At 39.8% G+C, this 14,878-nt stretch overlaps 1 protein-coding gene across 2 annotated transcripts; it reads right to left on the bottom strand.

Annotated features, from left to right (window-relative positions):
• Nucleotides 1-212: 212 nt before the first annotated feature.
• Nucleotides 213-14,575, bottom strand: LOC112848728 (guanylate-binding protein 1). Of its 2 annotated transcripts, none has more exons than XM_086717475.1 (11): nucleotides 14,448-14,575; nucleotides 11,237-11,436; nucleotides 10,353-10,480; nucleotides 7,653-7,762; nucleotides 7,196-7,392; nucleotides 6,614-6,856; nucleotides 5,311-5,591; nucleotides 4,113-4,325; nucleotides 3,245-3,347; nucleotides 2,787-2,968; nucleotides 213-1,362 (listed from the first exon to the last, which is right to left on the bottom strand). In XM_086717475.1, the coding sequence occupies exons 2-11, from the start codon at nucleotides 11,424-11,426 to the stop codon at nucleotides 1,246-1,248; spliced, it is 1,764 nt and encodes a 587-aa protein (XP_086573601.1). In that variant the 5' UTR covers nucleotides 11,427-11,436; nucleotides 14,448-14,575; the 3' UTR covers nucleotides 213-1,245. The 2 variants fall into 2 exon arrangements, with proteins under 2 accessions (XP_086573601.1, XP_025768300.2); XM_025912515.2 differs by having other exon boundaries at nucleotides 14,392-14,557.
• Nucleotides 14,576-14,878: the final 303 nt, after the last annotated feature.

Raw genomic sequence — 14,878 nt, forward strand, 5'->3', positions numbered from 1 at the left:
TAAGAGATCTTTAATTTCTTATTTTGCTCTTTGGAGCACTCTGTCTTGGAAGCTAGCCACGTGAGAGTGTCCTGCTGTTCAGAGGCCATGTTTGGTGCATGTAGAGAGAGAGAGAGAGAGCAGTGGGTGCAAGTGGATAACCTTGTGTCTGAAACATTTAGGACCTTCCAAATTTTTCCAATTTTGGAGAAAATAGAAACAAAGGAGTACAGTTACGTTTTTGAAAAATTTAATCGTTATTTACAGTTAAAAATATATGCAAACAAATATGTTTACACAGTCCATAATTTTAGAGAAAAATCAGTAGGCTTTTATATGTTATTGCAAAAAATTACGATGATTTAACTTAAGCACTAAGGTAAGGATAAAATTAAATGATCCCCATCAGATTTTTTGACGCCTTATCTAGCATTCCATATACCTTTTATTTATAGGCCTTAAAGGATTATAAACATGTGACACACAGTCATCAAGTCTAATATAAATTGCCTCATGATATAAACTGTCCCATGTAAGTTATGCCCTTTGTGAGGATGAACAAAGAAAAGTCTTATTTAGCCCTCAGCTTATGGCATAGTTTCTATGCTGGTAGTTCTTTCCATCTTCTGGAGTACCCCTATTTTATTACCATGTGGGATTTTTTTTTCAGCTTAAAATCTAAGCAGACTGTTTACTAACTGTACCTAGGATTCACATCATTGCCCCTAGAGCCTACACGCACTTGAGAACCATACATTATTTCCCTAAGAAGCGAGGTTAGTTGTCCTCACCCTTGGTGCCTCCCTCTGATGACATCCAGCATAAGACCACTTGGCAGGGGTGATACTCAACTCAGCCCATGACTTTGGCCAAATTCTACTTGACTTAGCTCATTGTGAATAATACCCCTTAGGCCACTTCTAATCCCCCCAATGCAAAAATGGAAAATTGGAGGGAAGAATTTGAGTTATAAGACAAAGTTTTCCCTGATGGAACCAACCCAATATCACCCCAAATAGAGACATTGATAAAATTCCCTTATTACACAATTCGCAGTCTCTTTAAGGAAGCGATAATCAATTAAACTATGGAATTATTGAAATGTACATTTTACTAATTATAAGCCTTGCAACTATATAACTGTACAAAAGTTTGATACAATAATTATGAAGTTTATTTAAGTGGTGATTGTCCCAAGTTCTATAGTTTCTCATTCTTTTTTCTCTTTAGTGAAAGTGAATGAGGAAAGTTCTGATGTTTAGCTCTTTAAAGTAAGATGCATGTATCATCTTGTGAGACAATGTTCCTCTGGAGATCCTGGATTTCGTTGTGAAGTCTTCTGCGTTCATCTTCGATTTCCCTATTGAGATTTACGGTCTGTTCCTAAAGAGTGATAAGTAAAACAATTGAGTTTAGCAGGCGCTCATGTCCAGATCACTTGAGGGGAAAAAGCCCAAATCATTGATTTTTCTTTGTTTATTTTAATCCATCAGTAAATAACCAAAGACAGTCCCTGAATTCTTTCCCATTCTTGGTCTCCTATTGTCTAATCCCTCTCCCATACCTCTCTCTCTAGTTCCAGGAACATCATCTCCCGATCCCTGAAATATTGGTGTCCCAAGAAATATACCCTGAGGCCCCCTCCTCCTTCTCCCCTTATTTTATACATCCTCCTCAGCTGATCTTTGTCACACCTCAACTTTAATTCTCATCTATACAGAGAGGAATGTCAGCTCTAGCTTGCAGAGGAGGGTGTGTAGGTGTGTAGGAGGGTGTGTAGGTGATCTCTACAATCACGCGAGGAGTCTGAGTCTCTGATGAGGCAATTTTTTCTAGGTCTTCACAGTTATGGGGCAGAAGTACAAGGAGAGCGAGAGGACCAAGAGCCTTGGGTTGACTATACTGCCCTTCAGTGCAGAGCTGTAATCTCAAAAGGTCTTGGAGCTTGTGCCTGGGAAACTGGGACCTGCTGGTCGACGGGCCACACTGGGGAAGTGTTGTCTCAGAAGAGTATTCACCTAAGATTTTTCCACCAGGTTTGCAGAAACAAACCATTGCAGATCCTCCTCTCTGGGAAGGCAGTTTAGGTAACTTGCTGAGTCAATATTGACATTGTGTTCTCTCTCTTTGGAACTTCGTTTTTCTCATTGCAGAAATAGGGACCTAATACTTGTGCTTCCCAATGAACAGGATAGGTGAGAGCATGAATGCAAAGTGCTTTGTATAGTGCGAAATAAATAGGAGCTACTGCTTTGTGAGCAATGATAATAGTAAAGGACTGAATGAAACAGACTGCAAGTAAAGGCCTTCAGAACCAGTGATGATTAAGGCAAGGACAGGGCATAGACACAAAAAGATGAATTAATTTAATAAGGTAATCACAACCAAAGAAGACCGTCTAGAGCAATGACCAAGATACCAACAGCAACAAAAACAAACAAGTGCTAATTACCAGGGGTTAGAAAGCTCCTGGGCGTTTCACACATATTAGTGCTTATTCTGGGCCATGCACAGTTCAAAACGCAAATGTTCTCACTTAATTATCAAAATAACCCTATCAAGTGGGTATTATTACTGTCTCTGTTTTCCACAAGAGGAAACCAAGGCACAGAGAGGATAGATAGCTTACAAGAACCATATATTTAGGAGGTGGGAGCTGGGCTTCATACCCGGGATGTTTAACTCCAGAGTCCTTGTCCTGAGCCATAATACTGTGCTGCCCCTCCCCCTTGTCACTGCTTCCTGCTCTCATCAATACAGGGAGGGGAGATGTGAGAAAACCCTGAGATGCAATAATTGATGAATACCTGGAATCGAAGTTGCAGGACCCTCTGCTGTTGTCTTAACTGGTACTCTTGGAACATTTCCATTTGTCTCACTTGTTCCAGATGGAGTCGCTGCCTTTGCTCCATCGCTTGCTGGTTATACCTTTGAATCGCCTCCAACCTTTGTGCTTCAATCCTTGCAGCCTCTGCTTTCACACGTGCCTCTGAGGAAAAAAGAAAATGACAACACTCTCTAGGATTAAAGGGTTTCTTCCTTCTGCTTCCCACTCTTGTTATTGCTACCACATCGTAAAGAAAATTCCCTGGAACTGTGTTTCCCTTCCAGGAAACCATATTGCAGCTGACTGTATGTGCCCTGTTCACATTTAGGAATCATCTTTGGCATTCTTGCTCCAGTTTACTGATCACAGGTGAACCAGGCGAAATTAAGTAAAATCTGTAGAAATGTCTGTCTTGCCTCTCCTTCGTTTTCGTCTCACCTTCTATCACCTTTTGCCTCACTGTGAGAGCCAGGTCTGTCTGTAGGATGGTATCACTTGTAGACTGTTTGGACTGCAAATATTTCTGCAGAGCTTTCTCAGCCTAGGAACCCCAAAAACATGCAGTTAGAAGTAGGAAACCGTGACAAGGAATGTTACAAGCCTTTATTTCTTTTTTGTCCCAGGATCTTTTCCTTCACGGAAGTGCTCAGCCCCATACTTGGTAAAACTGCCAATCAAGTCTCTTCTGTCACAGGGGTGGGTACAAGCCCTGGGCTGGCCAATCAGAGCATCCAAGGCCACTAGGTGCAAAGAATTTGGGTACAGGTGGGGAAATAACACGCGGATGTGTTAAAGGCGGGTACGGATGCTGGGCAAATATACTCTCTCCTGAGACTGAGGGCACGAAAGACTAGTTATGCCTGGAACTGTTGGTGTCACCCTGCTGCCATGTGGGGTGAGCCTGCCTGAGAATGAAACCAATAGTAAGGAAAACAGAACAAAAAAACTGAAGTGGAGATTGAAAAGAAAGAAGGAAGGGGGGAAATCTATGACATTGTTTCAACTCCTGAACATAGCTATACTTGCAATGACATTTAAATGTCTTGCTTTTAGTTTAAGTGAGCCAAGGAATTACCATTTTTTCTCAAGCTAGCTTCGATTATTGGGATTCTGTGCCATGTAACCAAGACAGTCCCTTCATTACAGTGAATGTTCATGGTTGCAATAAAAGTCTGGTGAGTATGGTGACATACTTCAGTTTAATTCCACAGCTATTAGAGTGTAAATACTTCCTTCCTGTCCTCATTGATTTTTGAAAGAAGCCCCTTAACACTTTCCTGCAATTGATAGATAGAACTCAGAATACCTGCATTCCTTTCCTGGGCTGCTGATAGTACCTTGCTTTCAGCTCTTCTGTCTTCTGAATGAAGAGAAAATGTCCTCCTGGCTTTGAATAAATCCCCTGCGTCACCTCATTTTCTAGAGGACCAAATATAGCCTGAAGTAAAGCTGAGCAACGGTTCGATGATGCCTCCATGTTCTGGTTACAAAAGTCATCCTTTCTGGCTTCTAGCAGAGTCTTCAAAGGGATAAGCGGCCATGGAAAAACTGTTAGCAGCACTTCAGCATTCCTAGAAATGGTTCTCAAGAAGAATCTTTATATTTTTTCTAGAAACTGGAGGACTACAAGTAAGACTATATCCTTCCCACCAAAACCTAGAAAAGTTCCAAAGATGATACACTGTAGAAAAATTACTTTGCTTTTGTGTGTGGAATCCCCTAAAGCCTCTTTCTTTTGCTATTTCTGCTTTGGATGTTGTCTTTAGACTACAGATCTCTAGCCTCAAGCCTTAATTTTATTTTTTTTCAACTTTTTTTTTTTTTTTAATTTTTGGGACAGAGAGAGACAGAGCATGAATGGGGGAGGGGCAGAGAGAGAGGGAGACACAGAATCGGAAACAGGCTCCAGGCTCCGAGCCATCAGCCCAGAGCCCGACGCGGGGCTCGAACTCACGGACCGCGAGATCGTGACCTGGCTGAAGTCGGACGCTTAACCGACTGCACCACCCAGGCGCCCCTCAAGCCTTAATTTTAAATGCAACCTACTATTTGACAACATTTCTGGGGTTACCAGTGAGTAAGGGGAATGCAATACCTGGCTGGAATGATATAGTATGTGCTATTAAACCTGGAGACATAATCTTTTAGTAGGCCCATTTGGCAATTCTGTATGCTTATCTAATAAAAAAAGAAAAGCTAATGAATACCTTATGCATAAAATGTTTTAAGGGAAAAGATGACTCTACATAGGTGTAACGTGGTAAGGTAGGTTGTGTGTATGTGGAAGCTTTAGAATCTGTAGGGCCCAGAGTAGTCACATGTTTGTTTGTTTTCAGAATAACAGTGATAAGTTGATCACAGAAGTGGTAATCATTATTTTTTCAGTCTAGTGAGGATTGCTTTTCATCATTCATTCCCTGTTTGCCTTTCATAGCAATAAAAATCAACTTTGCCTCTTATGGCTCATAAGTCCCATGAACTAGATGGGGGAAGAAGATAATTACCTCTAATTGCTTCTGGAACTTTTGGTTCACATCCTTGAAAGAGTTCTTCATGAAGATTTCTATGGCCTCCCTTTCACAGGCCCCGTGCAGGTCCAGGAGCTCAGAGAGAGTTTCTGTGGGCAGCTGCACCTTCTGTTCCATCTGCTGGTCATAGTGGGCAATGGCCTTTTTCACTGCTGCTGAGTTCTTGATCTGGGCCAAGGCCACAACTGAGTTCTCCATGCAGGGCAGATCCCCACGGCTGATGGCATTAACACAGGTCTGCACTAGGCTCTTCAGATCTTCATAGGGGGAAGAGATGCTTATATTATTTGCAAGAAAGAGGGCATGTGGCACACTGGGTAATTCTGTGCATGTTAATTTCCCAACACATTGCCTGCATTTTCTTAGCATTCTGCACACTGTTCGTGTGGCCCAACTAAGTTCCTTTGGGAAATTATGTGACCAAGAAGCAAGATTGTTCTTTTTAAGATTGAAAAGAAAGTATTCAAAGGGGAAGACTCAAGATGTGTGTGATCATCCACGTTTCATCTTTTTCCCATTGTGGAATGAGAAAACGGTTATATAAAGTTAGGCATTTTCATTTGATTAGAAGGCTATGGGCCTTTTGCCTCTTTACTCTTTCCTTTATTTCCCTCTTCCTCAGGTTTCTATTCTTTTCAGAATTACCTTCAGTCTTTCACTTCAGTATGTAAAGCTGGCATTAGTGTTATCCTGCTCTAGAAAAGCACAAAGTAAGCACATTACATTACGTCTCCTCTACCCTTTGTTGGAACTTTCCTGTTTGTCTCCCTTGTCCTTTGCATACTTTTGTTTGCACTCAACTTCCTTCCAGAGTGCAGTAATAATTTACAGACTTCTGAGACTACAGATTGTAGGAGAAACTGGACCTAGAATTCTGCTTAGATTTCTTTTAGGGTTCTAGACAACCTGGGCCTCTGTTTAATGTTTATGTGAGCTTACTTCATTTCTACAGAGAATATATCCTCATCTTGTGTCTCCCAAAGGCTGTGATATATAATGTGCTCTATTGGTGAAACAAATGATGCCAACCCATGTGGGTTAGTCTAGTTCAATGGTGGACCACTTATGGGGAGAATTTCTTTACCTTGACCTTTTTTTCAGGGTATGTTTCTATTTTGTTCTACTTTGGAGGCATTACTAAAAACGGACTAGAAATATTTTTGGTACCCACTGGAATTTCGTGAAATGCATTTTCAACATTGACAATGGAAGGAGAAACTTTTAACAGTACCCTATTCTTTATGTTGAATTGAAGGAAAAACCTAAAAAGGGTACTCACGGGGTCCATTGACCTTGATGCCTCCTGAAAGAGTCTTAGTCTTGGAACGGTTGAAGATGTAGGAACAGAATGCTGCCACTTGTTGCACAAAATCAGGATCCAGCTCATCATTACACAGTGTCTCAAGCTGGGCAAACTTCTTCCAGTGAGCAGGAGAGTCGAAGATAAAGCATTTCCTTATTGGAAAGAATTCTTTTATACATAGACGGGGCAAATTGAAATTTTGAAGGCTTTTATCGGTGCCTGGGGAAGAAAAAATAGGATTCATTTAGTATAATATTAACATTTGTGTTAATTTATTCTCTTCAATTAAATGTGCCTTCCACCTGATTATTTATTTCAATACATGTTCACAGAACCTAGGCAAAAAGCTAAAAGGTAACTAATCAGGGAAAGGAAAAGAAAATTTGCTCCAAGAACAGGGGAGTAATACAGTTTAATATTGATGAGTCTATTAGTTCACTATAAATTAATATTTATTTGGTAGTTTAGCCAGGTGACAATGAATTTAACTGCCTGTACACGAGAGGTAATTTCTTGTATTCTCTCTCTCTCTCTTCCCAAAACTGAAGTCCCTGTTACCTTCCTTTAGCTTCAGTGATTTCTCCAGGTATTCATCTGCTGTGATAAGTTGCCCGTCTATTTCTAGGTCTAGGTAGAAATCTCTCAGAGTCCACACTAAGTCTGGGTAGAAGTTAGCAAAGTTAGTTGTATCTTCAACCCCATCAAGATCAGGTGAGGATACTGTCCAGAGCAGATTTGACAGTTCTGTCACATAGCTGGGATGCAGTTAAGGAAAACTCATGGATATAGGACTACATCTAAGCCCATATTTAATTCCAGGTCTCCCTATACTTTTATTTCCCCTTTGGGTCTTAACCAACTCCTCATTTCATTTGTAAATATAAGGACTCTTTTTCTTGTACCTTAACACTTATTATGTTTTCATTTTTGTGTTTGATTCACAAAGACTCACAAACACAACTGGTGAATAGAGTTCTCTCTGGCTTTGGTGCCATCTTGGACCACAAAAGGATACTGCAACAAGTCCATAGCCCTCTGGTCAATTTTGTTCATAGTATTGTATACAAAGGTACTACTCAGTAGTATTGCCAGTGCAAATATCTGGGTATCATTCTTCTTGTCACCCTAGAAGAACAAATTTAAGTCATGTCTCATGGTATTCCCAGATGAACAATCATTAAAAATAGTCCCTTGACCTACAAATGTTAAACAAGACCAAAAAAATGATCGTGAGAAACATATGAACTTTGAATAGTTCTATTCACATTGATAATTTTTATACAGAACTATATATTTTTAATTCATCAGTTCCTTTTATAACTAGTTAGGTATTTGAAAAATGGATAGTCAAAGTTTGTGGAGTAACTAGAATACTTAAAATCAAGATTTACATCAAAAACGAAAAACAAGTATTGGTGAGGATGTGGAGAAAAAGGAACCCTTGTACACTGTTGATGGGAATGCAAACTGGTGCAACTAGTTGTGGAAAAAAGTATGGAGGTTCCTTAAAAAGTTAAAAAGAGGGGAGCCAGGGTGACTTAGTTGGTTAAGCGTTGGACTTCGGCTCAGGTCATGATCTCACAGTTTGTGAGTTCAAGCCCCGTGTCGGGCTCTGTGCTGACAGCTCAGGGCCTGGAGCCTGCTTCAAATTCTGTGTCTCCCTCTCTCTCTGCTCTTCCCCTGCTCACGCTCTGTCTCTCAAAAATAAATAAACATTAAAAAAAAATTTTTTAAGTTAAAAATAGAGGAATGCCTGGGTGGCTCATTGGTTAAGCGTTTGACTTCGGCTCCAGTCATAATCTCATGGTTTGTGAGTCTGAGCCTCACGTCGGGCTCTGTGCTGACAGCTCAGAGCCTGGAGCCAGCTTAAATTCTGTGTCTCCCTCTCTCTGCCCTTCCCCTGCTCATGCTGCGTCTCTCTGTCTCTATTTCAAAAACAAATAAACATTAAAAAAAAAAAAGTTAAAAATAGAATTACCATATGATCTAGTGATTCTATTATTGGGTATTTACCCAAATAATACAAAAGAAACTAATTTGAAAAGATATATGCACCCCATATTTAGTGTGACATTATTTACAGTAGCCAAAATATGGAAGCTCCTCAAGTGTTGATAGATGAATGGATAAGGAATATGTGGAATTTATATACAATGGAACATTACTCATCTGTAAAAAAAGAATGAATTCTTGCCATTTGCAACAACGTGGATCTAGAGGATATAATGCTAAGTGAAGTCAGTCAGAGAAAGACAAGTAATTTCTTAAATAATTTCATAAAGACATATGATTTCACTCATGTGGAATTTAAGAAATAAAACAAAGAAAAAAGAGACAAAAATAAAAACCAGACTCTTAACTATAGAGAACAAACAGAAGGTTACCAGAGGGGAGGTGGGTGGGTGGGTAGATGGATGAAATAGCTGAAGAGGACTAAGAGTACGCTTATAGTGATGAGCACTGAGTAATGTATAGAATTGTTGAATCTCTATATGATACACCTGAAACTAATATAACAGTATACATTAATTATACTGGCATTAAAAAAATCAAGATTTTCAATTGTGTAAAACAAATTTGGCCTGTACACACATGCATGTATCTATTTTATTGACTAGTTATTTATCTTATTGACTAGTTATTACAGTACAATGCACAGTAATTCAGGAATGCCTGGGTGACTCAGTCAGTTGAGTGTCCCAACTCTTGATTTTGGCTCAGATCATGATCTCACAGTTCATGAGTTCGAGCTCCACATCAGGCTTCATGTTGACAGTGTGGCCCCGCTTGGGATTCTCTGTCTTCGTCTGTCTCTGCTCCTCCCCTGTGTGTGCTATCTCTCTCACAATGAATAAATATTTTTTAAAAAAGAATTTTAAAAGCACACACTAATTCATATTACTGATATTATCCAATACTCAAAACAGTGCCATAAGATAGCTTTATAACTACTATCTCCAATTGTTATAGATGAGAAAAACTAAAGCACAAAATGAGGTGACTGTTTTGATTTTGTGATAAATCAAAAGCAAAATGAAAACATAAAAGACTAGGGAAGTTCAAGGGAAAGATTCAGTTATGTGCTAGAGCCAGCTCTTACCAGGCCACAGGGGCTAACTGTATACACCTATTCTGAACCCGCAGTTTGTTGGAATCAGCCATGATGGGAGTATTTAGAAAACTGGCAGGTGCTACCAGTCAAGGCTTCCCCCACCCGCACTCAGTGGGCTGGTTGTTAAATACCAACACAGAAGTGGAAAAAAGTCCATGTGTCTACTGTTCAAATGTTAAGTTGGATAAGACCAAAGAGGAAATAAAAGATTTGGGGGAGTTTTGCTTGTCAAAGTCAGAGAGCAACAAGTGCCAGAACCCTGATTTGAATCCAAGATCCTCTGACCCAGAGCTCACTCCTAATCACTCTTCTCTGCAGGATCAGACTTAGGACAGTGGTTTTATTTGTATCATCTTTTCCGTATTTCAGTTAACTTCCTAACTCCATATTTTAGTGTCTTGTCCCAGTCATGATTCTGGCTTATAAATATATTTTTCTCATCTCAGATTTCCAAGTCTTGACTATTAAAAATAGAAAAGGAAAAAAAGGTATACTCTGTCAAGTAGAAGTACAAATTTAGAAAAACAAAACAAAACATAAAACCTCCCTGTGTAAAGAATGTTCAGAGGTGGGGAGGAATCAAAAGGGATTTCTGTTCCTTACCTTCTCTACATCTCCTAGACCCTCTGTGTCCAGAAGAACTAGGGTGTGGTCTGGCTTCTTGGGATGAGGCATACACCACATCCAGATTCCTTTGGTGTGAGACTGCACTGTAGATCCAATAGAGAAGCCTGCAAGGGGTAGGGAAGAGGTTGTAATAGAGGAGGGGATCTGCAAATTGGAGACCTTCTTGACAACTGAACTTGGGTTTAAGAAATTCAAGATGAGGACACATCAAAAACTATAACCAATATTGATCTGAATTAGAATAGAGGAATGGAAAAATTAAAATATCAAATATCATAGGTTGGAAATTTGATGTTTTTCCTTTTTACAAGAATGTCATGCTGCTAAAATTTTAATAGTTTATAATTGCATATATAGAAATTATTTTATTGGGGCACCTGGATGTCTCAGTTGGTTGAATGTTCAACTCTTGATTTCCACTCAGGTCATGATCTCAGTGTTGTGGGATTGAGCCCCACATTGGGCTCTGTGCTGAGTGTGGAGCCTGCTTAAGATTCTCTCCCTCTCCCTCTCTCCCTCCCCCCTTCCTTTGCCCCTCTCCCCTGTTTGTGCTCTCTCTCTCCCTCTCCCAAAAACTAAAATTTAAAAAACAATAAAAAATTATTTTATTGACATCTTACTCCTTAAGATTGGAAAGTATGCTTTTCCCAAGGCAATACTAAGGGGAAAAAAAGAGGTGATATGTCAGGAAAAGACCTCTGCCTTTTTTTCTCTGAACATAATTAGCCAGCTATGACCCAAACATCAGTTTTCAATATTCCTCCGCGTTCTCTAACTTCCTGTCCTTGCATCACGACGTTCAATGCAGGCAGTGTAGGTGGACAGAAGGGACTCCGCCGGAGCTTTTTGGTGCCACTCACCCTTGTTCTTCCCAGCCAGCTTGTTCATCAGGTAGGATTTGCCTGTGCGGTAGAGGCCCACAATAGCCACCACCACGAGAGGATTCTTGGTGGCTGACAGGATCTCCAAAGCTTCCTGATTAACCACCAGTTGCCCTTCAGTGTTCTCAATGAGGCACACTGGGGCTGGCATGCGGATCTCTGAGGCCATGTTCCCTGGTCTGCAAGGGAAGAGATGAGATGGACTGAAATATCCAGTCTTACTTTCTGAACTTGGTGACGTACTGCTTCCCCAAATGGCCTCAATTTCTGAAGAAAGTTTTGAAAAAAGGACAGCCAAGAGGGTCAGAGTAAAAAAGCTGTAGGCCCTGAGGAGGACTATATTATAGGCTGCCCCATTGGTTCTTAAATGTTTAATGGGCATAAGGAAATCCATTTCCTGAGTTTTACCTACTGACTAGTTTAAATCTGACTCCTTCCCTTTGGTTTCTGGCTTACTTATGTTTCTTAGTTTTTACCTCCGTGAATCCTTAGATTGAATCTTTAGGACCACTCTTTGCTATATTACGCTTGCTTGGCCTTTATCAGCTTGCTTCACTCTCATTTAGGGCTATGTCTAGTCAAACCACATTATGTTAAATCTTGCCATGTCATCATGTAGCACTAACAAATCATAATTGTTTACTTGTAGCTGTACTTATAAGGAATTTTTTTGTATAGCTATAGTAGTGCCTTCAACCAAAACTTCAGTGCATAATTGTCTTATGAATGAGGGAGTAAGTGAAAATACTTCTTAAAGAATACTTGACCATTTATTTTCTAACTTCTAGGCATCAATTCCTCTAACCTGAAGAGTTCCTGCTAAAGCATTTTAGGCTATCTGATACTCAAGCAAATGTTTGCTTTTCTGCTTTGCCTTATAAAGGGCAATTTTCTTCCATTGTAGACATGGTTATTTACTAAAGAAGCTAAAAACCCAACATCTGCTTGGCTTTTTCTTTCACTAAAATCATACAATGAAAAATTATGGATTCCCTTATTATCCAGTGGTAAAACTGCTTTTTAAAAATTATAAAACCCCCTTCTTCCCTCTTCCTTATAGCTAATGCACTGGAAACTATTCAGGTGACAAATAAAAACAAACTGGTTAGGAGCAGATCATAGGTGATCCTTTGCAAATGACATAGCATCATGGACTCGGGAGCCAGGAAATACCCAGGCCAACCTGAACCCAGAGAGGGATTCCATGATTTTACAGACTCATATGCCAAGTCTCTTTCCATTCTGACATATATCCAATACAGTATTAGTACCTTACATTTGTAGATTTCTGATTGCCTGATTTGTATAAAGCAGGGATCATAATCATTTTTAGACTACAAAGATATGGGGAACTGGCAGTGATGATCTACAACAATTATCTAGGAAAACAGAAGGTACACAATCAGTCTGTTTGCAGATGTTGGAGGCTTACAAGCTGTTGTGCTTTGGGATGATGTTGCTCATGGGAGAGGGAGTAGATTTGTCTGAATATTGAGAACCCCTGAGGAATAATTTAGTACTGTGTATTTCTATTAATAGAAGTATTTTACACATTGCTCCCAAATGATATCTGGGTGGCATCTTAATACTTTAGGAGAGCCCAGTCTCCAAAATATCTTTGCAAATTCAATGTGTTCACACCGACATATAAGTATTGTTTTGCCATCCCTAACCCGAACTGTGATGTGTGCTCTGAGATGCATCCTTCTTTTTTTTTTTTTTCAAAATATGAAATTTATTGTCAAATTGGTTTCCATACAACACCCAGTGCTCATCCCAAAAGGTGCCCTCCTCAATACCCATCACCCACCCTCCCCACCCTCCCATCAACCCTCAGTTTGTTCTCAGTTTTTAAGAGTCTCTTATGCTTTGGCTGAGATGCATCCTTCTTAATTCTGTTAGAGCCTCATAAACTTTTGTAAATAAAAACAGTGCAAGAATGGATACACACACAAACACACACAAATATACATTTTGGCTTTGAAGTAAGGCAGGCTTGATTTTCAGTACCAGCCCTACAACTGGCGATCTGTATGATGCTGGCATTTCTACTCAACACTCTTAGCCTGTTTGTGAAAAAATGGAAGTAAATAAAATAGTTGTATGTACCAGTATAACTGCTAGCTTAAAAAAGAGAGCTGCAGGAGATGGGGAAAAAGTATAAAGAAGGAAAATGTGAGGAAATATAGGAGAAAAAGTTCAGAAGTACTAAGTGATGAGGTATCTAGAAGAAACCATCTGTTTTCAGCCAAACAAGTCTAGTTGGTTTTGTTTGTAATTGTGGCTTTTTGCTTTTGTGTTGTTTTTGGTTTGAGTTTGGAGGAGGAGGAAAAGCTCTTAGCAAGGAGACAAGCGGAAATCAAACAAGAAGGAGATGCCTGAAGCATGTGCCATGATAAGAAATTCAAAGGTGTGAGTTCTAAGGAGCGATTAAAATTGCCAGACACTATGGATGGGTCAAGTTGGGCAACTGGAATGAAGTGATCCCATAATAGTAGAGGCAATAGAGTAGTAGAAATAGAACCTAGCACAAAAAGCTTTAAGGAATGAGTGTGAGCCAAGAAGTCAAAGTCAATTAATCCAGTACCATTTCTAAAGGAAGAAATCCACCTTCAAAGTACAAGACTATGACTAAAAATGTGCAGCTGTTTTCATTAAACCTCTTCATTGGTCACTCCGAGTTTCAATTTTTTTCTTTTTCCATTTTTAACAATGTAAGCAAGCTGTTTGCATTGCGTCTCATTCATTTCTCTTTCTCACAAAAATAATACAGTCACAATTCTTCAAACATTCAGGCTGCAGCTTGAGGTAACTTAATCAGGTTTTATCAAAAGACAAAGGTAACATAAGTGGCAGTTATGATCTCCATAGATCCTAAGGTGGCAAAGGGAGGAAAACAGTGTTAAGACATTTCAGATTGTCGGTTTAGTCCCCACACATGCCCATGTCTAATTCATCAATAAGCAGACACAGCTGGGGCTTGAGGAACTCTGCCACCTGTCTTACAACACCACAATTTAGTCTTTAATGACATCCAATGGGGCACATCAGGTTTCGGCTGCATATCCTGGATAGAAAGTTTTCAAAACATTCTGACCATTGGCAAATCTTCTCCACCCTTGCCCCAATCTTACCTTAACTGTAAAATTAGTAGCAGAGATACTTTAGAGCAGGTAAGAAAGCTGCTTACATGAAAATGTGCTAGGAGTCCCTTGTTCCTCAGTTTAGCTGTGTTGGTTTCTGATATACTTCTTACCCAGTCCTGGGGATTTCTTACCACCACCCACTCCCCCAGACCTTCAGAGGTCAGGTGATTAGAATATGAAATAAAAACCAAAAGTGGTAAGTCTTCAAAACCTCACTACAGAAACTAAAACCACAAAGCAAGCTCAGTAAGTCGTTTCAACGGTAACTTCCTGAATATTTCTCACTGAACAAGCTGGGTGTATTTGGCCTGAATTCTCAGAAACTGCATGTATTAGTGGAAGAGACTGTTTTGCAAACTTTGAGACTGCAACTTTGAGATTGCGGTCATTTGCAATTTTTTTAATACTCCAAGTCTTGTCCTTAGGGCTGTGAGAAACCATAAGTCCACAGTTACAGTGAATATAACCCCAAAGT

Source organism: Puma concolor, chromosome C1 (assembly GCF_028749965.1).
Source record: "Puma concolor isolate L17-30 chromosome C1, mPumCon1.1.hap2, whole genome shotgun sequence".
Taxonomy (NCBI): domain Eukaryota; kingdom Metazoa; phylum Chordata; class Mammalia; order Carnivora; family Felidae; genus Puma; species Puma concolor.

What these genes read in the sequence shown, in the direction of transcription:
- LOC112848728 (XM_086717475.1), bottom strand. Translation starts at nt 11,426, where the DNA reads ATGGCCTCAGAGATCCGCATGCCAGCCCCAGTGTGCCTCATTGAGAAC. An exon ending in CATCAAGGTCAATGGACCCC is followed by an intron (nt 5,592 to 6,613) that starts GTGAGTACCCTT and finishes CCCCCTATGAAG; the next exon opens with ATCTGAAGAGCCTAGTGCAG. An exon ending in GAGGCAAAAGGTGATAGAAG is followed by an intron (nt 2,969 to 3,244) that starts GTGAGACGAAAA and finishes TTTTTTCCTCAG; the next exon opens with AGGCACGTGTGAAAGCAGAG.